Source organism: Rissa tridactyla, chromosome 6, assembly GCF_028500815.1.
Source record: "Rissa tridactyla isolate bRisTri1 chromosome 6, bRisTri1.patW.cur.20221130, whole genome shotgun sequence".
Lineage (NCBI taxonomy): Eukaryota > Metazoa > Chordata > Aves > Charadriiformes > Laridae > Rissa > Rissa tridactyla.
In genome coordinates, this window is record NC_071471.1 from 42,621,276 (window position 1) to 42,648,913 (window position 27,638).

The 27,638-nt window shown below is 38.0% G+C and overlaps 2 protein-coding genes across 3 annotated transcripts in view; one reads left to right on the forward strand and one right to left on the reverse strand.

The window, feature by feature from the left end:
- WAPL (WAPL cohesin release factor) overlaps positions 1-27,638 on the reverse strand; it is a 159,698-nt gene that overhangs the window by 117,677 nt on the left and 14,383 nt on the right. The gene's annotated exons all lie outside the window — the stretch shown is intronic.
- OPN4 (opsin 4) lies at positions 501-26,587 on the forward strand. 2 transcript variants are annotated; one of them, XM_054206938.1, is made up of 11 exons: positions 501-898; positions 8,219-8,361; positions 10,541-10,674; positions 11,846-12,049; positions 13,919-14,090; positions 14,885-15,049; positions 18,049-18,156; positions 19,301-19,481; positions 22,452-22,604; positions 23,140-23,208; positions 24,561-26,587. In XM_054206938.1, exons 1-11 carry the CDS (start codon positions 872-874, stop codon positions 24,750-24,752), a joined length of 1,548 nt encoding a protein of 515 aa, XP_054062913.1. In that variant the 5' UTR covers positions 501-871; the 3' UTR covers positions 24,753-26,587. The 2 variants fall into 2 exon arrangements, with proteins under 2 accessions (XP_054062913.1, XP_054062915.1); XM_054206940.1 differs by lacking the exon at positions 24,561-26,587 and having other exon boundaries at positions 19,301-19,522; positions 23,140-23,207.

The window sequence follows — 27,638 nt, forward strand, 5'->3', positions numbered from 1 at the left end:
AGAAAGGAAGGAGACAATACTTGAAACAAGTGGTTATTTGCTGTTCTCTGCCTAAGATATTTGTGTGCTTTTTTTTTTTTAAGTGAAGAGCAGAAAAGGATGATGTCAGTGGGTTTTATCCCTATTTTTTGTTTATTTTTAGAAGTCGACCAACAAATAACCATGACCTAAATTCTACAAGACACAAGTGCATGCAAGCACACTGTGAAATATCAGAATCTATTTGAGTTCGGACAATTTCAGCAGAACTGTACACATACATCTTCTTTAAAAGCAGACTACAAAAAACTAATTCACCAACACAGTGAAAATGAACAGTAAGGTCTAATATTTAAGACAGATAGCGAAGTCAACCTTTTAACTTCTTTGTCTTCCTACAGGGATAATGTGGATATAGCATTAAAATTCAGACATAAATCTGTCAAAGGCAAAAAAGATAACAGCACTTTTAAGTGAGCATCAGTTTTATACTGTCATTAAAGTGAAGCTGGAATCTGGATGGAACAAGCTTCAAACTGGGCATGTGCGGACCCTGCTGTCTCCTCTATTTAAATGGAAGTCGCTGCTGCTGCCCTTTGCTAAGCTGAAGATGGAATGAAGCAATCTGAAGCTCTAGTGAGAAACTCTGCACTGGATCTCACATTATTCCAGAGAATCTAACAATCTTCTTTGCACACACACAAAAAGGTAAACTGGCTGACTTAAATTCAGAGGAGAGCTTTTATTTCTTTGGTTTTGCTTAGATTTTGTTCACCTGAATAATCAGCCCATTCAAAAGGGAATCTCTTGTCCCTCTGAGGACCCCAACGGCACCAAAACTGTGGAGTCCTTCAATGTATGGAATGACTCGGAAGCCAATGCCTACACACTGATGGACCTGCCTCTTAGAGCCCCAACAGTAAGTGATTTCTGTCATTACATCTACAAAGCTGTAGCAAATAGTTCTGCTGGCAAAGCTGGCATTTATAGAACTGTAAATGGACGTTTAAGGTGCATGTACACATTTAGTGCTGTGATGCAATAATGAACAACACAGTGAAAACTTTACAATGTTTTTATTCCTTTAACTATTTATTTACTGCAGAAAGGACTGTAGAAGCAGTGTTGTTCAGCAGAGTTACATGGGCAGAAGACAGGGAGGAATGTCTTAATGGCAAAGTACACCAAATATGTTGCAAACTATCAAAGCAACATCTTCTTATGCATTAAACAGCTGTTTAGCAGTTCAAACACAATGCTCTGTTGTTATTATTCAAGATGGAAATCCCTATCATTTCTGTCATAGTCTGTAAGTGCGGTAGAGTGCTTATGCAAATGTTAAAGAGCTGTTACTTGCAGTTACCCAAGATCACTGTTCAGAAGGTTTTCCCAGGTAAGTTCTATCAAAGCTCTTTCTCAGTTGTTAAATACTAAACAGAAAGAAAATTCCTTTAGAAGTGTGAAGGTGAGAATCTGTTGTGATGACACTTCAGGATGGAATTTCTTTAGGCTCGCTAAAAATATTCTCTATCCCACCTCACAAGCCCGAACCAAAGGAGTTCGTAAGTCCTCTTCCTGGTTGTGTATCTCAGCATACTATGAGGATTAGAAAGTTTTGTTTGCCTGCTGTTCATATAAAAGTCTGTTTAAAAGTAAAGAATAAAAAAATGACCCAAGCTAATTTTTAAATTTTTAAAAATCTGAACTTAAAATCTTGATGTGGTCACATCAGGTATTTTGGCACGGCCCACGTAACACAGTGGGCACTTAAAAATTGTGTCCAAGTTTCAAAGACTCCAAAAGTTTTTATGCATATAGGATGTTTCAGTTTGATCCTAATTTATAATGAAGGATCAGTAAGTATTTTATTGTTTGTACAGTAATAATGCAATCTGTTTATTTTTTTAATAAAACCTGGATGTGTGCAGTGTGTTTCAGAAAAATAAACAGAGAAGTGTCCTCAGCCAAGGCGCTTACAAACTAAATTAGATGGATAACATATGAAAAAGGCTAGCTGAACACAGCAGGGAGGGAGAAGAGGGATTGGAGTGCGCATGGCAAAAGGGAAAAGGAATTTGGGGACAGAGTGATTTACATCAGAAAATTAAAAATGGATTTTTTCCTTACTCTGCTCAAAGAGGTAATTAGCTGTTCGTTTCCTCTCCCTAGGTCAAGTGACCATATTTTCAAACTTTCACATTTTAATTTGACACTAAGATTGGTTTAAGAGAGTTTCAGGACTGAAAGCAATATGTGCTGCTTGTGGTTGAGATTAAATCCGGAAGATAGGATACAAAATCTGCTATCCAAATTGCTCAACATGACAAACATCATCTATGGAAAGCCCTGCTGTCTACTGGAAGGAGGGCTTAGCAGTTGGCATCACCCTGCTGTAACCATAATTGAGGTGGGATTACACTCCTCTTTGTGCTGTCTATCATCACAGAGCAAGTGCCTACAGGGGCCAGCTCAGAAATCAGAGCAAGGAACTGTGAAGAAAAATAAGTGCTATCAGTTGTTTGAGGCCTCTTGTAAGTAGGCAGTACAAACACTGCACCTAGAAACCCTAGGAAATTACGGTGTTTCTGTTCTGTAATTTTTCTAAACTATATGATTTGTTGTAATGTAAAAGGCCTAACACTACCATTGGCTGTGTAAGTCCTACTGTGTAAATAAGTAGCTTCATTACCTGTATTTGTAGGAAAATTAAGAACAAGGAAACCTGATATGTTGCCAAAGTCAATGTGGGACTGCCAAAACTGGCAGTGTTTTGGAACTGGGCTCTATTCCATTAAAACATGCATTCTGCAAAGCCACTGCCTACAGTTTGAAGCCAGATGAATTCATAAAAGCAACAACATAGCAGTCCCTATTTTCCTTCCTTGTTTTGTCTTGTTTTACAGCAAATTAGATACAATCCATCTGATGTCCAGGCAGAAGTAGCTGAAAAATGTCCTTGTCATAGTCTTTTCTGTTCCTGGCTTTTGAAATAATGTCATGCAAATCAATCAATCAATCAGAACCAGCATTGAAATATGTTCAAATCCCCAAATAACCTTATGAGGATTTCTTCTTTCCTTCGAAGTATAAACTAAATCTTGCTTTATATTCTTGCCATTGGGAGAATGTGTGGAGTGGGCTATATCAACCATGAGTTATATTCAGTACAAGTATTTACATGCATGGCCTTGCTCTTACCATCATCACTGTTAGCTTTAGTAGGACTTCAGTAATCAACGTCTCCAAGTGAACATTGATTAAGAGATATTTTTTTTTTTCTTACTCTGAAAAAGAAGATATTCTTTTTCCCAATAATTGTTGAACTCTACTCTTTGCATGTTGCCCTTTTTTCACTTATACACAAATATTTTTCTCGTGCTATGGGTTGGGGCGGGGGAGAGGGTTGGACTTTCAAAATTGGTATGTCTTCTACTAAAAGTTATTCAGAGGTGAGCTGGTTTTGTTGGTTTGGTTGTTTCTTTTTTAAATCAATTAGGAAATAACTATTTAGAAAACCTTCTCTTCAGGAAAATTTGTATAGTAAATAGATTCCCAAGACAAAATAGATGCAGACATCAAATATTCCTGGTTTTTATATCTGATCTAGACTTCCTTCTAACCTGGGTAAATCACTTAGGAATCGTGGTTTTGTCCTGGACTGCAAAGGAATTCCTTTACCCTTTTAACTCTCTTCAGACCAGTGTCTTGACAAGCTACATGGTGAAATAACAAGGCTCCATGTGGTGCTGCAGCCTCCATAAGGCCAGAACAGCAAAATTTAGACATATTTATCTACCAAACATTTCCTTTTCTCCAGACTCCCAAAAAGCATCACCAGTTTGTAAGTCTCAGTCAAGTTTACTGAATGATAACCGAAAACATGGTCAGTTCTGTTTTAGCTGTTTTGTTGTAGGCAGTAGACAAGCATTCCTTTAGGAAGAACAATGAGCATTTTAAGAAGGCAGACTGCATTAAACCTAGCTGCTTCCCTCTATTATAGTGTTTCTACAAGGACACATTTAAACCTGTTGGAAGGAAATACGCTAACAGTTTTCTGTTCTCTCTCTCTAAAGAGAGCAACTTCTTAACTTCTTGACACTGAGTCTATGGAGGCAAATGAGAGAGTAGGATTTAGAAAAGGATTACACCTATATATGGAGAATAAAAATATCTTCCACTAAGATTATCCTTTCAAAGGGATAATAACCCTGTTTTAGGGCACAAACCAGCTGCAAAGACTATACTGAAAATTAAATTCCCACATCATTGTTCATTATGCATGTTTTGCAGCTTTGTGAAACACACAGTCATGGCTAAAGGCAGGCTAGTGTTTTATCAGGAATGCTTGTCTGAATCAGCCTGGCACTTCCCAAGTTCCTTACCACACCAAAATTATCCGATTTTGCAAAACTATAGCATAAATAAATAATAAATAATTACATGCCTATCAGAGATTAAAAACACAAATTCTTTTACAGTTCTAGCAAAAGGCCAGTTTTCACATACACCCAAACAATATTATAAACCCTCCTTTTAAGATTGACCAAAATGCCATCCTTGGCTAGTGGTATGTTCTCCAACTGACTCTCAGAACTTACTGTGAAGAAATTTTGTTACATTACGGTTACTACCCTGATGTCTTCCACAGCTTCCATGACCATTTTGTTTGCTTGCTTGAGAAATGTGCAATATTTATACTGACCATCAGGAAGTTTGTGCTTCCTAATGAGTTGTTTCCTCCAGAATTAACACCAATCTAAGCCACCCACAGCACAGTTGGTCTCTGGGTATACTGGCAGCCAGTGGTCCAGAGCCTCAGGTGCACACATCTTTTACTTGTTGATTCAGGAAAGCTGTAGTCTATTGTCCATCCATTGGAAAATGTCCAACCCCTTATCTTCCAGTTCAGTTTCTTTGTGCATTTGGTGATGTTTTGAACCATGTTACATTAAATAAACTGTTGTCTTTTATCACTTGGAAGTGATATCACAAGCTATCACTTGGAAGAGAAATAATGAAGTGCTGGTTTAGCCTGTTCATTTTTCTTATCTTCATTACAAGGTGTTTATAGAAAGAAGGCTAAACAGAAAAACATGCAAGGCAACAAGGCTCTGTATTGCCAATGCAGTTGGAACAGTTGTCCAGAGTATCCTCAAAGGACAATTGCTACAGTGGGGATTGCAACGGCAGGATTTTTATTCTCCCTTGCCAACCAAGCACTCATACTGTGAGGTGAGAACAGAAGACAGATACTAAACAAGACTGGAGAAACTGAATAGAGAAAAGCTTTGGGAATTGTCTGATTTCTTGGCTATCCGGATGACCTGATTTCCTCAGCACTGTCTTTTTCTCTGTGTCCTTTCTTTTGATGTATAATTCCCATAGAAGATCTAGACCTGAACTTGATAAAGGCACGTGTTTTCATCTTCTAGTAAGGAATCTGTATGTATGCAACTTAGTGATGAATTTGAAGCACTTAGGCCTGATCGGTCAACTAGTACCTTTCTTTGACTTAAAAAAGCTTTCAATCAGATGTGTATTTCCAATAAAAACAGTGAAATTACTTCTTTTAATAAATGACTTTTTCCTCTTAGACAACAGACAGAGTTGGACCCTGTGGTAAAAATCCCAGAGCTACAGGAAGTCCACACTAAAATGTGAATTTATTCCTCTTTGCCGCAGACCTTTTTTTTTGTCCCTATACTTAGTATTATGTCCTATCACTGCTCCTTTATTTTTTTCACATTTGACATTCTTATTGACTCTGAACTTGCTTCATTCCTGAATAAGTAACTTAAAAGTCTTCTATTGTCCCTTAAATAACCTTTCCTCTCTTGTGATTTCTCTGTGTATTTATATTTATCTTTTAAATTTTTCCTTGTCCTTAGTCCTTCACAAATTTAATTCAAATTAAAGCCATTTTAATCTGTTCTTTGTAGCCAAAACAAGGTCCTTCAGTTGCTTCATTTCTGTTACCTTTATCTAGTTCTGATTAAATGGATAGCCACAGGGAAAAACATCAGAAATCTTAATTCCATTAACAAACATTATTAACTTTCTGTAGAACAGCAGCTAAAAAATGTTCTAGCCACAAGCCTAAGGGGAAAAAAAAACCCAGTCAAAGAACACCTGATCTTACTTAAATAAGTAAGTTTTATCTCAGACTCTCCCTCGCCACTTGCTATTAGGATTGGATTTTTTTGGTTATTTTATGGGCACTGTGTTAAGCACAGCAATTTCTACCTGGCAAGATGCCTATTGATGATGATGATGTGATGTCAACTTACACTTTGCTGCAGGAACCTGAACAACAAATGCCATGATACTGTCATTCAGTTAGTGTAACATTTTGCTCCAATTACAGTAACAGCCAGAGCTACGTTTTCTCTTTCTAAGATCAGATTATTTGTCCAGCATTTCATTGCTGTTAATGTAGAAACCCAGGGAGTGCACTGTAGTTGTTGTAGATTGCTGCGGGCAGATCTTCAGCACACAAGCAAAGACAATCTCTATCAGAATTCCAGACACCCCCAGGGTTCACCTATTGCTACTGGCACACTGGTTTTAAATACATGCTGTCTCTAATAACTTCAGTCCAATCTCAGAGATGTATTCAGAAGTAATGTCCGCCCCTACTGTCTGAAAATGCCCATTTCTTTTGATAACTGGGGTGTCGTCAAAGGCATTTCTGAGTTGCGCTCTAATGGTGAATACCAACTACTAACTCAACTGTAGCATAAAAAGAAGAACTTGATATCTACTTCTGTGCACTTTCCTCCTTCCCTACCAGAAACCTTCCTTTTCCTGTGAAGAAATCACTGCATATGACAGCAGTAGCACCACCCGACAGTACTTGTGATTGGAAAGAACATACCTAACCTCATAGCACTATTTAAGTTTGGTACAGGCACAGACCTTGGTACAGGCAATTCCTTGTATTGGATCTTAGTTGACGGTATTCACCATAGGCAGCCTAGAAACGATTTAAAATATTTCCTGGGCTTTTCTCAACCCTGGTGTGATTATCATAGCTCAGTAGCTGAGGAATGCCATTAGCTGCAGCACGCAGGCTTGAGCTATGGACAGTGGTCATGGCATGCCGTTCCAGAGTGAGTGCCACCCTTGATGAGAAAAGCCTGGCTATGAAGAAGAGAGAGGATCTGTCCATGCAGATGAATAAGGATGGGGCTTGGTATTTTTCGTGACTCCATTAGCTGGTTCGAGCTGATGCCAAGACACGTTTAGGATAGTGGCAGCTGCACAGAGGTGAGTGTTCAAGTCTCCTTGCCTGACCTTCTATCAAAAGGCACCAGAACAGTGATGGACAGCTGTTCTTCTCTCCTCTTCAATTTCTATCAGGTCATCCTGCTTCCTGGGTGCAGCCTAATTGTTTGCTTCATTACTAATCTGGGGTCAGTTGGTCTAAAATGTATTTGTGGCTCCTGATGCTTAACTAAAAAATTTTTTTAAATTATTATTTAAAATGCTATAGTCTCCAGACTTGTCTACTGAATTTTACTGTGAGCTATTAGTTGATTAAGACACAAATGCTATCATCAAGTGCTTTATCACATACTTCACAGAGAGCAAAATACCTTAATTCAGTGCAGAGTGAAAACAGAACTGCTATGGAAACCCGGCATTAGATGTAAGGGATTTGTGTTCCAGTTTTTCGGATTCATAATTTAGTGTCCAAAAGACTCTTGTTCAACACTACTAGGCTTTTGGTAACCAAGTCTTGAGGGCAGCTCGCAATTCAGTGTTATTTAGTGGGAGAAATGAAATAGCCATACTACTAAAGGAATAAATACATGTTTATCCATAGAAGATCGTTTCTACTTAGAGAAGTCTAGCTACTGATGTCAGATGACAACAGAAATCCTATCTCACAGGTACAGAAACTTTCCTGAAATGAAAACTAGAGAAAACTTACTTGTTAAGTACTGCATTATTTGATGTCAGGTGTCTCTTCTGGGAGAGAATAGATTGCTTTTCTTCACCCAAATTCTAAATCAACAGTAAACATATAAACCGACCTTTGACCTTTGCACTGCTGATGGCATATTTATTCCCTGAAGATGATCAACAGTAAGTGTAATTTGAAAGCAATTAGCTTATTTTGACTTCTTTTGCTTGCTATCTTTCTGCATTCTTGACCATTTCCACTTCTAGAGAAGCACATGCCAGCTTATTCAGTAAAGTCTGACAATATGCCTATGACCTCTTGTTCACTCCACAGAAGATGACAGTGCAAGATGCTCCTGGTGCTTTTCCTACCGTGGATGTCCCAGACCATGCCCATTATACAATTGGAGCAGTCATTCTTATAGTGGGGATCACAGGAACTCTGGGTAATTTCCTGGTCATCTATGCTTTCTGCAGGTATCTTTCTTTTGGGTGTTTTTTTTAAATACTCAAATTTATGAACTTTAACAGTACCTTGACTGTGCTCTGCAAATGCAGCACAGGCATGCTATCAGATTACTATGCAGACATAGTAAAATGCACCAAGAAACATTTCTGTAGGAAAAATTGTGGCAACCCACCATCTCCCTCTGACTTTCTCCCATTAACCACAGCCATAGCAAAATTATTAGCAAAATAGCAAAGAATCACCCAGATATGCCAAGCAATAGAGAAGCACCCAAAGGAGAAAACTTCCAGTGATTTTTTTTTTTCTACTGGCTGAATTGTGTCTGTACTGGCCTGATGGGATGTTTTGCACCTGTATCTGCCACGTATCTTCTCTATTTTAGATGTTTCCTTTGTCCTGCTGCGCACTACTCAGTTTCTTTTCCTTCTCTGTTCCTTACTGGCCATGTCTCTTGTTTTCACATTTTCTAACACTTGGCTTATTTCCTTTTAACTAAAGCCACATTCCAACTTATATATCTGAAGGAAACTGGATCTCTGACAACAATGTGATATTTTCACCATTCTTGTTCATTCATCCTGTTTCTGTTTTGTCACACTGGGGCAGAGCATTGGCATGATGTGCAGGCCAGTGAGCTTGTACTTCGTGATTGATCTTTAGGCACTAATGTAATAAACCAAAATAATAGCAATCATATGAAAATTTTTTTGTGTTAACTTAAATCTTTGGAGTGTGGATGAAAGTAGTCTGGATCTTGCACCTATATTTATGTGGCACATTAAACAGTAGGTTTCAGCATGTGCATTCAGAGTAGATACTAACACTTAAGTGTGAATGACATGGCCTTAAGAACACAGAAGGTGTTGCCATGCAGACCAGATGCATGAGGATGAAGTACATGAGCTAGCTCAGCTCTTTGCCTGGTCCCATACAGGAAACCAGGGGAGGTTTAGATTGGATATTAGGAAAATTTTTTACACTGAAAGGGTTATAAAGCATTGGAACAGGCTGCCCAGGAAAGTGGTTGAGGCATCATCCCTGGAGGTATTTAAAAGACAGGTGGATGTAGTGCTTAGTGATATGGTTTAGTGCTGGTTTTTGTCAGTATTAGGTTGATGCTTGGACTAGATGATCTGAAAGGTCCCTTCCAACCTAGGGAATTCTATGATTCTAAATACAGTCATGGCAGTTGCAGTTCCACTGGAGGACACAGCTTTTCTTCACTTGAAGATGTTATGAAGACAGAAAGGGGTACTGATAGCAAAGTAACAAGTATATAAGAAGTTCAGAGAACACACCAGATGCCTAAAAAGTAGTCTCAAGTAAAGGCAAACTGTAAGGCAGGCAGTTCCCTGAAACAGAAGTATGTTCAGTAACTTTGCAGACTACTGAACAAATACAAGCAGCCCATAAGCATCTACCAATAATATATTCTTGCTCCTAAATTGACAGATAGGGCACAGTAGTCCTAGTGATTGATTCTGGATCAGTGCAAAGAATGCATCATTATTTCTGGTATTTTTCAATTGTGTCTAAGACTCAAAATTTGAGAAAGGAGCTAAAAAATTACAGTGACCCCAAACTGAGGAGCTCTCGCTTCAGCTTTTATGCGTACCCTTTAAAACAGTGTACTATAATACTATGAATAACATATACAGGCAGAATACACTGAAGGCTGGCTATTGCTCTCTTTAGAGTCAGTGTCTGGGCCAGTGAAATGCGTGTCATAGAGAAGAATTAATGTAAAACAAAATGCTTGATGTGGTACATAGTGAGTTCACTTAATCCCTGTATTTGGAAGTCACTGTTGATCTTATCAGCATTGGAAAATGCACTGCCCTCCCCCTGCTTAACACGACCCAGATCCAGCAAATCCATAGAGTACATCAACTTTAATTTCCTGTTAATCATGGACATGCAGCGCACTGGGTCAGAATATTTAAAGAACAATATGATTTATCCCCATCACTGAGCTGGTTATCCAAACAATCCTCTAAAGTGCACAGGATATGAGTGTAAAACTGAGCCTTGCTTATGTTCTCTCACGAGGGAAATGAGAAGCTCTCTGCTTTAGCTTGCTATGTAGGGTGCCTTGGTATTTGTGAAGCTGCCACAGCTCAGGGGAAAAAGTAACAACATAATTAACAGTGCAGCAGTGTTTAGCAACATTCCTTCTAATCTTTGTAGGAGTAGGAGCCTTCAGACTCCAGCCAACATATTCATCATCAATCTAGCTATTAGTGACTTCCTGATGTCCATTACGCAGTCTCCAGTTTTTTTCACCAACAGCCTCCGCAAACACTGGATTTTTGGTGAGAAAGGTTTGTATATGTTCTTTCTAAGTTATCACTAAGTATGTTCTTACCATAGTGGCAATTAATCTACTATTTCCTTATCCTCAGTACACTTGCAGTGTTGAGAACATTTCTCAACATTGTTTCAATTTTAACACAAATGTTTCTCTGAACATTTTTGTCTGTGTGCAATAAACACATTCCCACTATGGAGAGGAAAATTATATACTGTGAGATAGATACAAAGGTGACATTGGCATAGGACTAGTCTCCTTGCCAGCATTCTTCCCAAATCATCTTAACTTAGTTACTGGCAGAGTCCTGCAACAAGGAAGCACCACACCTCAACACACCAGCTTAAAAGCTCTTCTAAATAACCTGCTCTGGTACTTGCACCTAGCACAGTGAGGCAAGAAAGCCTGGAAAAAGTCAGTTTTCACAACAGAAGTATTAACTGAACATTTCCTGTGCAGTAAGAAAATGTGGAATAAAGGTGCTTTCATTCTTGCTATATAACTGTAGTAAGAGTAAGACTAGTCTCAGGTATTGACAGAGAGGAAGGTCAGAGCAGTAATGTTGCTATTTTGATTTCTGATGACTACTAAACCCACTTTTTTTTTAGCGTTCAATGGCATACATGTTAGAATAAAATAAAACCAAACCCAAACCAAAACCAAAAAAAATCCAAACCCCTGCTTTTAATCATTAGGTTGTTTGAATAATTAAAATCACTCATTAATATATTCATAGTCTGCATATTTACTGCAGCTATGCTGACCTTGAGATATAAATGTTTCCATGATATCAAAGTAGCTATTAAGTAGCCACTACTTTTTGTTAAGCAAAATAGCTGTTTCTACAGAAGCTGCAGTAAAACTGGAGTTAAACAAGATATTAATGGACTGCTGAAATGATTCCACTAGAAACATGAGATATCAGTGAGTGAAAATGTTTAGTATCACTGTCTCCAGCAATTCAAGCAAACAAAATCTTTGAAGTTTATCTCCATGGATAATGTAATTAGCAAGACAGACAGCAGCTTTGAAATATCATTTCAGCTGCAGGAAAACTGAAGTTCCATTGCTTTACAAATTCCAGAAGACATTAGTTCACAAGACACACAGACTTGAACTCTCCCAGAAATTAATTAGCATGGGTAGATTAATTTCACTGCTACTTCTGTCATCTTCATTGAAAGGCTGTGAGCTGTATGCCTTCTGCGGAGCTCTTTTTGGCATTACATCTATGATCACTTTGATGGTGATTGCCTTGGACAGATATTTTGTCATCACAAAACCTCTGGCTTCTGTTGGAGTGACATCTAAGAAGAAGGCCCTAATAATCCTGGTAGGAGTCTGGCTGTACTCTTTGGCTTGGAGCCTCCCGCCCTTCTTTGGATGGAGTAAGTGAAATGGAATAAAAGTTTTTTTTCCCTCATAGCATTGGATTAAAGACCAGTTACAGGTATAGACGAGGGTTGAATTAATGGCTTGCACACTAGGCTCGAATAAATCTATTTGAAGAAAACTGATAAAATACATACTGAAACTGAAGATCTCTATTCAAAAGAGAAAAAATTCAGCCTGTGTTACAGCATATTACACAACAATGGCACTTTTCCATAAGCTCATTACTTACTGAATAAAGAACAGTAGATAAAATCAAGGCCAAAATTTATGAAGGATGTGCCTGCTTATTATCCCATACCTACTTCTGTTGAGCCAAATTCAACAATATAAAAGTAAAATAAATGTATTTTTCTCTTTTCTGATCACTTTTTTCCTCCCCAAAGGGGCTCTGGAAGCTAGTCATGTCAATCTAAATTTCTTTATTCGTGTAAGAAAGGAATACAGTCTGACTATTTTGAGCAAGTGCATCTCCAATAAGTCTTAACTGTGTTCTAGATGGGTAAATTGCACTAGGTGTGGGTCACATTCTCCAGTCAGCTATTGGTATTTTCACTAAGGCTTCCAATAAGGATGGCATTTAGTAATAACTAACTAATTTGCTTTTGTAAATGTGAATTTTATGCCTGCAAATTGGAACACATATACAGCATCTTGATCCGTGCGACTTGTAACAAAGAGTTTCTGTAACAACAGAATCTGCCTCACTACCATTAATTTGATTCCTGTGAGTCACCAGTTTCAGTCAGTAAGTTAGAATGAACTCATCACTCAAAACCCCAGACCATTATTGTGCTCCCTAATTCCAGAAGAGAATGTGTCAGCTCAGCTGAGGTGAGAATATAGCAATGTTTCATTTTCCCAAAGGATGCTGCAACCAACTCAGCTACTGAGTAGAATTTAAGCAGATTTTTATTATTGTCTTGTTATTGTCATCCTGGTCCTCCACAAACATGAAGCATGTTTAAGCAGGCAAACTGCAATACTGGGAGAAGCAGCCTTTGGTTGAATGAGGAGCTGTTAGAAAAATAAAACGACAATATAGTCTTACATTCTAGATTCTTAATTGGAGAAGGCAGAATAATTGCTTGAAGGGTGTTGTTATCTTGTAATTAGATTCTAATAGTATCCACATTACTAACTCTCATATGGTAATTAGATGCATCTGAGCACATCTGGTGCAATATTTTTAAGAGTTCAACAGAAAATATCACTGTAAACAGTCAAAATTAAAATATAAACATAAAAAGACATTGCTGTTGGCAATTTCTTTACTTAACAGTTCGACACGGTTCCTTTAAGGAGATTATATTTTATGTCAGGCAAAATATTATGTATGTATGATTTTTTTTTTTACTTGTACTCCACAACAAAATTAATTTGATCTGCACAATAAATCTCTCTCCTTTGCACAGCAAATTTATCTTATCTGCACAAACTTAAAAAAGCAGTAGCTACAGTAATCAGTTTCATTTCACTCCTTGGGAAGACTGCAATTTGACAGGAAATGGAGATACTTAAAAACAATATGAGTCTGATCCAAGACCCACTGAAGTATTTGGAGAGACACCCTTTGACTACGTTGAGCTTTAAACAATATTCAAGAACTGAAACAAAATTATTCAGTTTTCCAATATGAAGCCTTAGACCACTAAACATAAATACAATAGGGTAACACAGCAAAAGAAAAAAAAAGAAAGAAAAAAGAGGTGCTTTCAACAAATGATCATGCATCCTTTAAAAATCTTTTCCCCTCTAATAGAATAGGACTAAATCTCATGTTATTCTGAGTATCTTTTTCTAACTCCTGCACTTAGAATAAGAATCACTTCAGGGCTTATGCCTTCTCCTGTCTTTCTTTTTAGGTGCATATGTTCCCGAGGGTCTGCTGACTTCCTGTTCCTGGGACTACATGACGTTCACACCATCAGTCCGTGCCTACACGATGTTGCTTTTCTGCTTTGTCTTTTTCATTCCTTTGATTGCTATCATATACAGCTATGTCTTTATATTTGAAGCTATCAAGAAGGCCAACAAGTAAGTAGCCAACAGTCTTAAGTTTTTATGCTTCTGTTTAAGTGACTGCTTATTTTCCTAAAACAAAGACTAACAGAAGAAAATTGGTAAATTTTTCACTTTTAATTTGTATGCACGACTGAGACAGGAAATCAAACAAGAATTCTGTCAACAGCCAACATGGTAAGAAGTATGATCCTTAGAAGGCCCATTCCTGAATTTAAGCCAGAGCCATTCAGTACATCGTCTAATAGTGTGGAAAAGAGTATGAATAGCAACAGCAGAAATCTGAAAGACAAGAAAGGACTACAGAAATTAACCAACCAAAAGAAATACTAAAGGGACTTCAGAGACACCTAACAACAGTGTATCAACAACTATTCCACAGAAAAATAGATGGAATTGAACCACAAATTCCATGTTTGACAAAAGGTGAAAAAGAGGTAAAGATATCAGCATATCTAGTCACATAGTTCAGAAGTACAGAGTGAGAGTAAGGTGGCAAAATCAGACCTAGGGAAGCAAAGACTTCTTTAACTGTATTTAATGTAGCATTGTTCAATACCTGATTTATGTGGAAATTCTTCTGGTACGGGACTATTTTCTTCACTGAACACATGTGAATTTTGCCACTGATTTGTGCAACAAAAGTGCATTGAATTCTGAAGGTCCAGTCACATACATACATTAACACACGTTAAAAGTGCATGACTTTTAGCATGAACTAGCATAAGAGTAATTGTTGCTCCATTTTATGAAGCTATTTGCTCAATTCCCTACCTTTGTTTTTGCTGTTGTGTGTTTATTTCCCCTAGGTCTATTCAGATGTTTGGAAGCAAACACGGAAATAAAGAGTTCCAGAAACAGTATCAGAGGATGAAAAATGAGTGGAAGATGGCCAAAATTGCACTGATTGTCATCTTGCTTTATGTTATTTCCTGGTCACCATACTCTGTTGTTGCTCTGGTAGCTTTTGCTGGGTAATTATGAATGTATCAGCAAAGGAATATTCAGTGAAACCAAAACGTGTGAAATTGTACAAGACAGATGAAACTCAAAGCTACCTGTCAAGTACTAGGATATCAGAACTATCTGAAGTTTATTTAGCACCAAAATGCTACATAAGGGGCCCAAAAAGATCCATCCAGGGGTTAATTCTCTTTTCTTTCTCCACTTCTTTTATTTGTTAAAGTCTATTCATTTTCTTGTGCTACATCAAAATGCTAAAATTCCTTACATGTATAAGCAAGTTCAAAATCAGTACCTAATTGCACTGGGGATCTTTTCGATGCTGGATATAAAAGATCATAAATATAAATCATCTAAGCATGTTCTTGATCTAATTAATTGTCAGACGTTTATACAGAAATTTCAGCAAAAGCATGATGCTATTAATACAGTATCTGTACATGGCTTGACACCAGACAACAGTTAATACAAACCAGGTACAAGTAATGGACTGGGAGTCTGAATGCCTTGGCTCCATGAGGATATTTCTGCCATGTTAACATGTGAATCTTCCTGTGCTTCAGTTTAGCCTTTGTAAAATGGGTGTGACTATCTGCTTTACAAAGTCAGCTGCAAATCCTCAAGTGGAAGACTCCTATGACAGTACAAAACACTTCTATTTGTATTTTTCAAGTCAGAAATATAAAGTAGGTCTTCCTAAAATTAACACACAGGATAAATTTACTTACAATGGAGTATTCTGGGAGGCAGGGGTGATTTTTGTTACACACCTAAGGAAGAAGCCACTGGAGGGCCTCTTCTCAAACATAGCTTAGGAAGGCATATTTTCTTATGCTTAAGAAAAAAAAAATGCTAAAAGAGGATTCTCTCCCCTTGTATCCAGAGGGGCAATTTCAAGCAACAGCAAACATTTTCTCCATGAAGGTAAACAGGTTCCTCACTCAGAAATGTGAACCTTAGAATGGTTCCAGTGCCCCATTTCCTGTCACAGGGGGACTTAGGTACTGGGCACCCACCACTGGTGATATGTGACCAGCCAGAGGCAGAGGAAGAGCAAGAAGACAAAGAAATGCAGCACAGCTACCTTGCAGAACTACTTGCTCTAAGATACCTCAAAAAAAATAAATGAGGAGATGCTTTAAGCTAAGCATTTTAGCTATGTGGGGCTGTCCCATATGAGTCAGCATCTACTTCAGGAACTTAACTTGGCTTCTAGCCCATGTCTCGTACTGAAAAAACAAATAGACAGTTTTATAACTCTACCGTATGTAACAAATGAGCTTTTGCAAATTTTGCTCATGAAGACGTGTGGTGAACAACACAGCTTCATTTAGCTTTTTTTTCCATTTCTGAACTATGCCTTTTAGGCAATCCTTCTGGGATTTTTCAGAGATTAACAGACCAAGCCTGGAGGCCTTCTGTGAACTTTTTTACAATGAACTCAGACAAAATCACCACATGCCAGTGTGTGGCTATAGTCTTGGACTAAAGACAACTCATCTGACAATACAACAACATACACAAAGTGAAGGAAGGACCTTAATTCCTTTAGAAAATATTTTGGATGGGCAATACTAAGCTAGTACACAGTTATGCTCACTAATGTTGCTGGTCTACAGATTGTATTTTCTGGGAGTGGTTAGCTTAAACAAAAGCCTTTGTCACTGTTTGTTTTTGTTAGCTGAACTCTCCATCAGTCTTAGCAAAGCACTATCTCTCTCAACTCAGGGACAAAAACTCCATTCCAGCAAGGTCATACTGTTATGTGTTCTCCAGACTCTGTGAAGAACTACACTTCTAACCAATGCTTTAAAAGTATGATTAGGAAAAAACATGTCAAAAATTGTATATGGAGAACATGCTACTTGGACAATTCTTATCAGAGAAAAGCTTTAAATTAGAGGTGAAATGACATCTCAACATTCAGGCATCTGACAAAATGATTCCTGTATTACCATTGGCAAACTATTTCCACCTCATCACAGAGCATAAATATTCCCATAGTGTGATGAAAAGTTTCTTCACCAGGAAGATGAGCTGCCACCTATTTATGCAATTCTCTTCATTGTTTGCAGCGCTCATATGAGAGACCTTCTTTTGAGAGAGGATTGAGAGGAAAATCTGTTTTCTCCCATAATATTACAGGAATACAAGACTAATTGAAAGATGGAGCTTAGACTGTCTTCTCATGAAGAAGAGTACTGATAAAGAAAGGATGTTATCCTTGGGAGGGAAGACTGACTTTCTGGGCCATTTCACTTAGAACTCTTTCTACCAATGCAGGAAGAGGTCTTCATAGCCTCTAAGCAGGTCTATGTAGAATCTGCCTGGTAGAAACTGACTATGAAATGTTATTGTTATTTTTGTCTGAGCTGTTCTATTGAATTTCTTCTGACCAAGACCTTATGGGCTACTTCAAGCTATCTTCAAAAATTAAATGGCTGATAGCAGCATGGCAGATAGACATCAATCATAATTCTTTCATCCTTTAGAGTCACATGACCTGCATATATCCATGGTCACAGTAACACATGTGCATAGCAAATGACACTTGAAAATACTTCCCCTTCACTTTTTAGTTCAGATCAGGCAAAAAATAAAGTCTGAATTGGAAAATGCCTCATTCTGCACACCTATTTGATGACATATTACTCAGCAAGTGTATCTGCTGAGTTTGGAACAGATAGATACTCTGATGAATGCAGTTTCACTTACTGAAGGCTGACTTTGTCCCTAGGGTAAATAACATGGGAATTACCACCATCCTGAGTCATAGCAGTGAAGTGCTGCAAGAGAAGCCCCATGAAAATCATGTTTCTCAGAAATGAAATTAGGTGGATGTTGATCTTTCCAGTCAAAGGATGTAGAATTTGTTCTCTCATTGTCTGGGTACAGAACTTCCCCTTTTACTCTCTCTGAAGCACTAATAAAGCATTGTGTTGTCAGTGTATAACTGCATAGACTACATAGAACTCAATACTAAATATGGAACGCATTTGCATTACTCCAGGTATTCCCACGTCCTAACACCCTACATGAACTCCATACCAGCTGTGATTGCCAAAGCTTCTGTCATCCATAACCCCATCATTTATGCCATTAGTCACCCAAAATACAGGTAAGTTCACTTTTATAAAATACGTTTAATATAGCAAAGAAAATCAAACAGTAACTGTCACTTTTAGGACTAGTACCTGAACTCTGCTTCATCTGTTCATTTTACGTCTGCAAGACAGCCTCGCCCTCCCCAAGAAAACTTCCCAATGCCACATAAATGTCAGAGGAATTTGTACTTGGAACGAATTACTGTGCAGATGGGAGTTAGAGATGTTTATGGATACTGATCTGTACTTACAGATTACATAATAAAGGATAGAGACCTTCCCACCTCAAAGGAAAGCACCATAAATTTAACTATCTTCATGAGAGATGCAGACATTTGTCAGTGTCGCAAATGGCAGTTTGTTACATTAACCAGGCCAGCGAGAGATGCAATTCAATAAGTCAATCCACCTCTTCCCCATTTGTGCATCTTCTCCACCCTTCAAGCTTTTATATTTCAGATAGTATTTTTTCTGAGTTGTAACATCTAGGGTCATTACCATATCAAGTTCAGATGCAGACTGTGAGATCTAATGGATGGCAGCAGAGCCATATATATGCTGTTGTTTCATCCTTTACAAAGACCTACTGGGGAATTGGATAGAGAAGAGGTGGGCGTGAACATCTAAGTGTGGAAGGCCAGGAGGAAGAGGAGAGCTAGGTAAAAGTGTTTTGTTATGCTGCATGTGAGAAAAGAAATACTGTAAAATAACTACACTTTTTGCACAACTGTACAGATAGCCGGCAGACAAATGTGTAAGAGGAAGCTAGAATAGCTGCTTAGGGGAAGATTAAAATAATTCATTATGTGGTACTTCTGCAAGGTTCAGTTTAAAGGGACAGAATTTTATTTTTGCCCTGATTAAGCTGAAAGCAGATAAAACATCATTTTAATAGGTCCCTTCAGTTCAAAGAGTTATACTTTAATGTCTTTATCCCTGCCAAGCAATAAATTTGAGTTCTGCAGAACACTGTGAATAAGTGATCTTGCAGGGTGATTGTGTATGAGATATTGGATATCCGGAAAACTCTTTTTTTACCCTGTAACTTTCCAGTCCATGCAGCATAAGTTCATCTCTCTGAATAAATGCATTGTTTATGATGACTGAATTTTTGTGCTAACAGAAAAAATCTGACTGGTGCTACCTCTCATCCACTAGAACAGCCATTGCAACATATGTTCCTTGCCTTGGACCCCTGCTGAGAGTTTCTCCTAAAGACTCACGGTCTTTCAGCAGTTATGCCTCCTCCAGACGAGCGACCGTAACCAGCCAGTCTTCTGAGATAAGTGGGCTACAGAAAGGAAAAAGGCGACTGTCTTCTCTCTCTGACAGTGAATCAGTAAGGGAGACACTTCCCATACATCCATTTTTAATTGCAAAGTAATTAATTTTCATTTAGATTACTTCAAAGTGGTAGATCCTTTAGATGAACGGCCTTATGGTGCTCATTACAAGAGTTCCAAAGGAAGCAGAGAGACATAGTGAAATAAAAGACATCCTGTCTGGCTGAAGTGTAAAAGCAGAATGTTGATCTTTGCATTCTTCATGGTTTGTGACACTGAAGGAAGAGTGGCCAGAGCGCCCAGAAAATGCTGGTCACTAAATAGTTCTCTAGTGAAAGCAAGGTTGTAATGAAACAGATAATGCTTTCTGAAAGTGAAATGGGCTGTATTTTGAAACATTAATCATCAGATTTAGACAAATCAGTAAATCCATTACAGAATCATTCTGATAGAAGACCTCAACAGCTTGGTGCTGCCAGTCTAAGTGAAGCCAAATGTTTTGCACAGCAGCTGGAAACAGGGCAAATATTTGGCATCCCAGGCACTCTCTTGCAACCCGAAGTTACATCACTAAGTAACTAAGCACATTAGTTAGTTCTTTGCAATTGTTTTAAATGAAATTTCCAAATACATGAAAAGCCACAATTTTCTCAGTGATTCTTTTTCATAGTCAAGATAATCAGATAGTCATAGTCAAGATAATCTAATCCAGTCACGTGCTGAATTCTGACAGTTGTTTTTAACAGTGATATTTCAATTTCTTTGCACTCTATATTCTTTTTTCTTGGTCCAATCAAAATGAAATTTTTCTGGCTAGTAGCCACCATTCAGGTGGAATGTTTTAAAACTGGCTAATAAAAAAAGAAACATTTTTATATTGCATCTCATAGGCTGCGAATCCCAATTCTTAAAAACACAACAAGACTCTTTCAGTAACACTGTGTATTCTTGTACTACTATCAGTGCCGGTGAAGGGGAACCATATAAACAATTCAACAACGCTTTTTGCTTAGGAAAGCAAATCTTAATACTCAAGGTAAAATAGTGGAATGGAGAAAGAAAATTAGCCAAAGTAAAAAATTCCAAGCAACTGGCATGCTTCAGTTTGGAATTTTCTATAAGCCTTGAGTAAGTCTGAATCTTGTTCAGAACAATGACAGACTTAGAATTTTCTGACAAGAATATGCTTCCCTTAACTGTTTGATTTGACCATAGAAAGTCTGATTTATTAGTAAGTAATATCAGTTTAACTGAAGTACAGAGCAGAAAGAAGGGCTCAAGTTTAAAGCAAACAAACTTGCTTCAATGCTTGCTGAGAATTTATTTTGGGGTTTGTTGCACCATATGTGTCTCAATTTGGCTGTAAGATTTCTAGACATCATAAACTCACAATGCAAAAAGGCAGTACATATGCTGCCATGTATTTTATGTCAAGGCTGGTCATCAAACTGTAAGCTGATAAATTATCTTTATGCAACTTTTTTGTACTCCTGTGGATGCAAAGATATTCTGCACCTTGGAAAATCCTAAAGAAACAATTTCCAGTCAGTTCTTTGCAATGAAAAGGAGCCAAGCTCCATAACAGATGCTCAGAAAATAAAAGTCACTTCCATCTTAAAATTCAATCAAATGGGACTGTAAGTGCTAATACATTCTATGCATGGAATGGGAAGCACAGTACACATTTTTTTTAAATTTTGGGATCCAGAAAACAGCTTAGCCCGACCTGTTGTGCTTCAGCAGGAAAATATATGCTTAGATTGTCCTCCTGGATATTTTGTTGAGCTCTTCTAAAAAAATCTTCTATGGAGACATTTCAGTCTGGAGACACTTCACTCTGTAGACTCATCTTCATCATTGCTTCCCCAACAGTTAGAAAGCTGCTTCTGAAAATACAGTCTTGATTGTCACTGTTCCAACTTAAATTAATTTTTCCTTAACCACCTTCTGTGTTGCCCTTATCCTTTCCCACAGTTACACCGAAAAAATGATCCTGATCCTCCTTAGAGCAATCAATCTGTTCTGTATTAAAATTCTGCTATAGCATCACCAATTGGGATTCTCACTTAACAGTAACAGACTCATCAGGCCAATTTCTCCAGTTCCACCAAACTTGATGTTTTTCTACACCTCTTATTTTCATTTTCTTCCCTGGGGAAAGTTTATCGAAACATCCAAAGCACACAGATTGCTTATGAAAACACCTTGCTGTATGCAAAAAAATTAAGAAAGTATATCGTACTGTTATGTTCCACAATTTTAAGGCAACGCACACTGTCAAACAGAGAATGGGCTGGTTTGACGTGAGCTGCTCATCACAACCCCGTTAGCTGTTTCATTGTTTTATTATGATCTATGGAATTCTGTGATTCCTCATCATTGCAGTGAGAAGACTGCCAGTCAGGAACAGGAACAGAATTTTTGACTTCTAGGAAATTCTGGTGGGTTATGGAGCTTTGTCTTTTTTTTTTTTTTTTTTGTTTTCCCATTAATTGGAATGAAGTTTATAAAATCAGGGCTTCTTCATGGAACAAAGTATTTCTAAAGCACTGATTCTGCAGTCTCCAGACATTTCCTTCTTTATTGCCCCTTCAACCCAAGCCCAAAGTTTGGAAACATTGGCCCTAATTTTGGAAAATTTGGCCCTAATTCCTCCAAACACCTGTGCTTCCTAATTGGGTGCTACTATGGAAATACTGACTCCTCAGAGCTATGAGGTGCATTAGAGAAGTGTCAACAATAGACTATAAACAAACGCTATTTTGCTTGAAATTTTGCAGTGCATCCTTTGGAGAAGAAAAAAAAGTAAGCCGAATTTTAGGCTCAACAGACTTGATAGTTTTGTTTGTACCTCTTATAAACAAAGATTTTATGAAGTCATACATGGCATAACTTTTTTGAAATGTCTTTTATACAATGTCTCTCTCTTTTACAATTTCTGGCTAGGTAAAACTGCTTCTCATGGGTCAAACTGGATGGAAATCTAAGGAAGCTAAAGTGATTGGTTTTTTTTGCATTCATTTTAGGGCTGTACTGACACAGAAACTGATACCCCCACTATGTTCTCCAGACTTGCTAGCAGACAGATTTCCTATGAAACGGGGAAAGACACAACTCAAACTAGTGACATAAGGGCCAAACCTAAACGGAAGAGCCACGATTCTGGGATTTCTGGGAAGGTAATAGACTGCATAATATCTAAATTCTCTGACAGCTGGTAGGTTAACAAATCTGCACATTTTACTATAATTAATCATGAAGGTTCCTGCCAAGAAGATGGGGTTAACCTATGAGTTAACACAATGAGTAATGACTTAGAGGCTGTAAAAGGTCATCAGCTTTTTATTTCCACCCTGGTTCATTATTCAGCTGTCTTTGTCGCATTTCTGACAAGTAATGGTGATGTTTTAGTGAACTTAGCATCTGAATGGTATGTTCTCTTGTGTTTGGTTTTAACTATGTATTCAGTAATATTTGTGTTTCACTGTCCAAATTACTTGGTCAATCTTTCTGTTGTCTTGCCATTTGCTACCAAATGAACACATGTGGTGAGAGGTATAAAACACGGCTACCTTTAGCATATAACTACTTTTCAGTCAGTCCTCTGCTGTCTCCCTTTTTTTCTTTTTCTTATACTTTGCATTTCACATATGTAAAATATTGGGACATACCTATATGTCATTTATGTCTTTCTTACCTGTGTTCATTTTTTAGACACCTGTAGATGCTGATGATATATCTATGGTGGAATTGAATGTCACAGAGTACACTGCTACACCTACTGTAAGAATTATTATTTTAATATTTGGCGTGAATCTAACTAACCAAGGGAATAAAAACTAATGATAATCTCAGTCTCTGAGCACAAATTAAGTCATTTTTTGAGTTGCAAAAAACACACAATACTCCCAGCAGAATATAGAAAACATGACCACGGTGGGTAGATCGTTGCTGAAACTAAGCAGAAAGAGAACACATGTACTACAGGGTTCTCCTTAAGTCCAACTTCTTCAAGAAACTTGAATATTTTTCTTGAATTCAGTAGGTCCCCTAATGAGGTCTGTGATTTCGTTAGTGGAGCATGGAAGCATTAATTTTGTGCCATCTTTATATGAACAATATACACAGTAAGCTGAGACAGCCATTCCGATGGCTGTACCGCTGAGACAGCTATAGTCTAGTGGCAAGTACTGCTGTGCAAAGTGACACTTTTAACTATTTAATGTTCTCTGTTTTGGGTAGCACCCAACATCTAAAAAATGCAACTTGGAGGAAATCAAGGTAAGTTTTTGAAATGTGCCTTATCACCTATTCAGTAAGATGTTGTGTGTCTATTTCTTCTTCCATGTAAGAAAGCTATGACATACTGATAAAATTTTTTTTTTACATCTGCCGCAAGTGAGTCAACTTGCCTTAATTCTTGACAGACAGAGAAATAAGACAAAAAAGTTGACATGTGAAAATAAGCCAGTTTTATCTTTGCAGTATTAACCCCAACGTAACATAAACATCTTAAATTATCTCTTTATTGTTAGTAGCTATCTTTATGAGCTATTGCTAGCCTCATCCTAACACTCATTTTTTGGTCCTGCGCAAGTGACAGTTAACATTGCTATTGTCAAAAAATGCTAATTAATTTTTTCCTCAATTCCAGTTTTCACTTCATTCTCTAGTTTGCTTCCCCCTTCAAACTACCCATGCTGTTATCACTACATTTTACATTACCTCTAGCCCCAAAGAACCTAAATAGTCCCTCTTTATGGGGGGACTCCTTAATTCATTGAATTCATAGACTGAGCATATTCACAGCACTTTTATTTATAGTCAAATGTGCTGCCGTTAGCCTGGACTTTCACCAAAGTTGACCAGCTCCTAAGTAGCAAATGCAAAGTCTGTGCTTTAGTACTTTAGCTTGTTTAACAGGTTGGTTTTTTTCTCAGAAGTTACCCATGAAACATTGAAAAATATTCAGATCTACTTTTTCCTCGATGGTCAATCAAGTTTGGTTTTGAGTTAGTTGTGGGGATCAGCAAAGTGCTTATCTAAATATATCCGTCTTTTTCATAGATGATGCAACCTGATCTCCTTGTAGATGTTTGTGTTTTCCATTTCTTTTAAATCCTTGCATCCTTTAGAGAGGTGAGAGCCTGAATGGTATTGGACAAAGAAAAGGAGAGTCTCACCACAGACCATCTGCAGCCCAGATACCCAGCATTACAATAACATACAGCAATGTCCAAGGAGTAAAGCTGCCTTCTGGATACAACTCTGGTTTCCTGTACCCTAAGATCAACAGTCACAAGTGTAACAAGAAGTCCAATGGCTAAGTGAGTGGGGCAAGCCAGAATGTCACCTTAGCCAATACCTCTGGAACAACTATGGACCAGCTGAATTCAGAATACCTTCCTACATTGTTCTGAAATGCTCCTACAAAGACACAACACAAGACAAGCAAGGATAAAAGCAAGAGGAGTAAGGTTTTCAGCATGAGAACTCTCTCCGGTGGTTCTCTTCTTGATCTTAGTCACATTGTAATTTCATTATCTCTTCTTTATGCAGCTCATGAAACAGTTTCTTCCATTTGGATTTTACTCTGCTCAGGTATATTCCACCACTGCATGGATCTTACCTATGAGCCTCCTAGGATTAACATGAGAGGAAAGGGAAGTATGAAATTCAAAACTGGCCTTTGTTCACTTGGTGTAGTTTAACTTCACAGCTATTACAGACCTAAAGCTGAGAGATTTGGGAAAAAACGTACATTACTTCCTGAAGATGGTTTCTTCATCATTGTGAACTTCCTCAGCCAAATGAAAACTTAAATCACACAGTCAGTGCTCCCTTCTCTCATTAATGACAGATTTTCCCTCATTTTCTTCTACAATCCAATTGAAAGGCAATGCACTTGAGCACAAATTTGAAGTCTCAGATCTTTATTTTAATTTCTGAGATTCTGGGGCAAGAGAATGGATAACACTGAGGATGAGGCTAAGGTCCTTTCCATACTTAGTTTCTTTTTTCAGCTGTCACTTAAGAGACCAGTTTAACCCACTCAGCTAAACTCTCCAGAGCTATAGGAAAGTATTAGGAAACTCCTTCCAAGTTTCCTTTAGCAGATTTCATGAGAAGAATGCAGAATTCAAAGCAATGTTTATGCTGAAATGTGTTATGGGTAAGTCAATACATCTGCCTTCTAATACTTCGAAGTGGTTTACCTTTAGATGTGCTTTTCTAAAGTAAATCTTGTGAGTAGAAGGTTTCGTTCTCCAACAATAGTTGTTCTAGAGATGCGTGAAACCCACACCATCCCCACTTAAGCATTTTAATAGAAAGGAGATGGAAAGGAGCTATTACAGTTCCTCCCTTCACCTACCACAACCAGATATTGTCTCCAGACAGAGGACAATATTAAGCCGATAACATATACAGCTAGCAATAAGGAGAAAGAAGGGAGAAAACATATAATCTTCAAACAGGAAGTATCTTCAAAGACATTAATCAAGTCTAGGGAATTTTATTATGACTTATTGCTTAGGCTTTTAAAATTATTTTAAAACACGAAGCATGTAATTCTTCCCATCCTTTGACATGAAGGCCATTCACACTAGTGAAAACAGGGAACAAATGCTAACGAATGCTGCCCATCTCATATGGGTCACAAAAGGCTGAACCTGTCAAGAAAATAGGTCAAAACTCACACGTGTTGTTTCATACGTTAATAAGAAGTGCATGGTATGTGTCCTTAAGAGCTGGACCCTTTGCTCCTGCCATGATTTTGTTCCCAAGTAGTATCCTAGAAGACTATACTCTGCACTCTTCTGCATTCCCTTCCACTTTTAGAGAGTATAAAAAGAATACTTTCATGGCTAGAAAAGCCTTACGAATCCACAGCATGTTGTTCTCGATATCCTTCAACTCCAACATGAACTAGAGATTAGTTTGTATCTATAAAAAGAACTACAGCTGTTTGTGCTCGTCTACTTACAAGAGGCTTGAAAACCACATATTAATTAGGGAGAATTTGTTTGGGAGCACTTCAAAACTCTTGTGTGTACTCCCTATGTAACCAACAGCTTTGCCTTCCCTTCACCTCTACTGAGACTATAAAAATCATTCAGGGGAAAGCCTACAAAATTCACTTCACCTGAATATCTCTTTAAGTGATTCACACTGTAACCCCAGTGGCATTTGGAATAAATCATTATTAGTTCATATTTCACCTCATCTTAGCAGCTTTATTTGTGTCCTGTATCCTCTACTTGGCAGCCATTCTTTCCGCTTTGCTGTCTCTTTGCACCCTTTAACACAGATGACTGATTGGATTAAAATAATTTAGGACTGAGATGATTCATGTTTCAGTTCAAGTCAACTGTACAGCCTGTTCTGCACTGGAGAGACCGCCTGTAGCTTACCATGCATTTGGGTGTGTTCCAGTGACTTGGAGGTGTGAAAGGACTAGGGCAAAACTGAGGCACTTCACTTTGGCCTTTTGTACTACAGCAGCTGTTGATAGAGCAGTCCGCTGGCAAAGGCAATAGCAAGCAGGGCTGTGAGTTAACAGGCAAGCTCTTCACCTACACAGGCTCAAGCTCAAATTCAGGCTCGGGTCACAAGTGAAAATGTTTGATGTGATCATCCAAGCAATTTTGCAAAACTGCTGAGCAATTGGTTGCTATTGGTGGTCCTGCAAAGAATGTGCCATGAACCAGTGTAATAAAAGGCTGTTGCAAGTCAAGACTGAATTACTGTATAAGGCAGCAGTCACAAATTGCCAATCTCTCCAATTTTCACATACTGCCAGGTATCTTAGTCCCTATGTTTTGCAGGTTACAGCCTCATTTTCCATACTTCTGGAAACTGTTTTGCATCCACCACTGGACTAAAAGGTGTCATCATAGCATGTGACATTGAGTAAATTTTCACGCGTTCTCAGGAAAGGCAGAGTAACAAAGAATATTTTTCTTTAAGTCATATGCAAAATCAACAGCAAGCTTGACATTCAGAAAAAACAAAGGCACCTCCAATGCTTTTTGGGTGTTTCTACAACTCTTTAGGGCATAACACGGGTAAGTCGCATGTGTCCCCGTTCTCCTCGGTGTGACTGATGCCATCTTTTACTTAGGCCATTCCAAGAAGTGCTGCAATGTGGCCCTCATCCTCTGATCCCTCAGTGAAAGATATTACCATCTCGGTAACACTAACAGGGCATCTGT

Coding starts and splice junctions, on each gene's coding strand:
- OPN4 (XM_054206938.1), top strand. CDS start 872: ATGGACCTGCCTCTTAGAGCCCCAACA. Junction 15,050..18,048: donor GCTCTGGTAGCTTTTGCTGG/GTAATTATGAAT, acceptor GCATTACTCCAG/GTATTCCCACGTCCTAACAC. Junction 18,157..19,300: donor ATTAGTCACCCAAAATACAG/GTAAGTTCACTT, acceptor CTCATCCACTAG/AACAGCCATTGCAACATATG.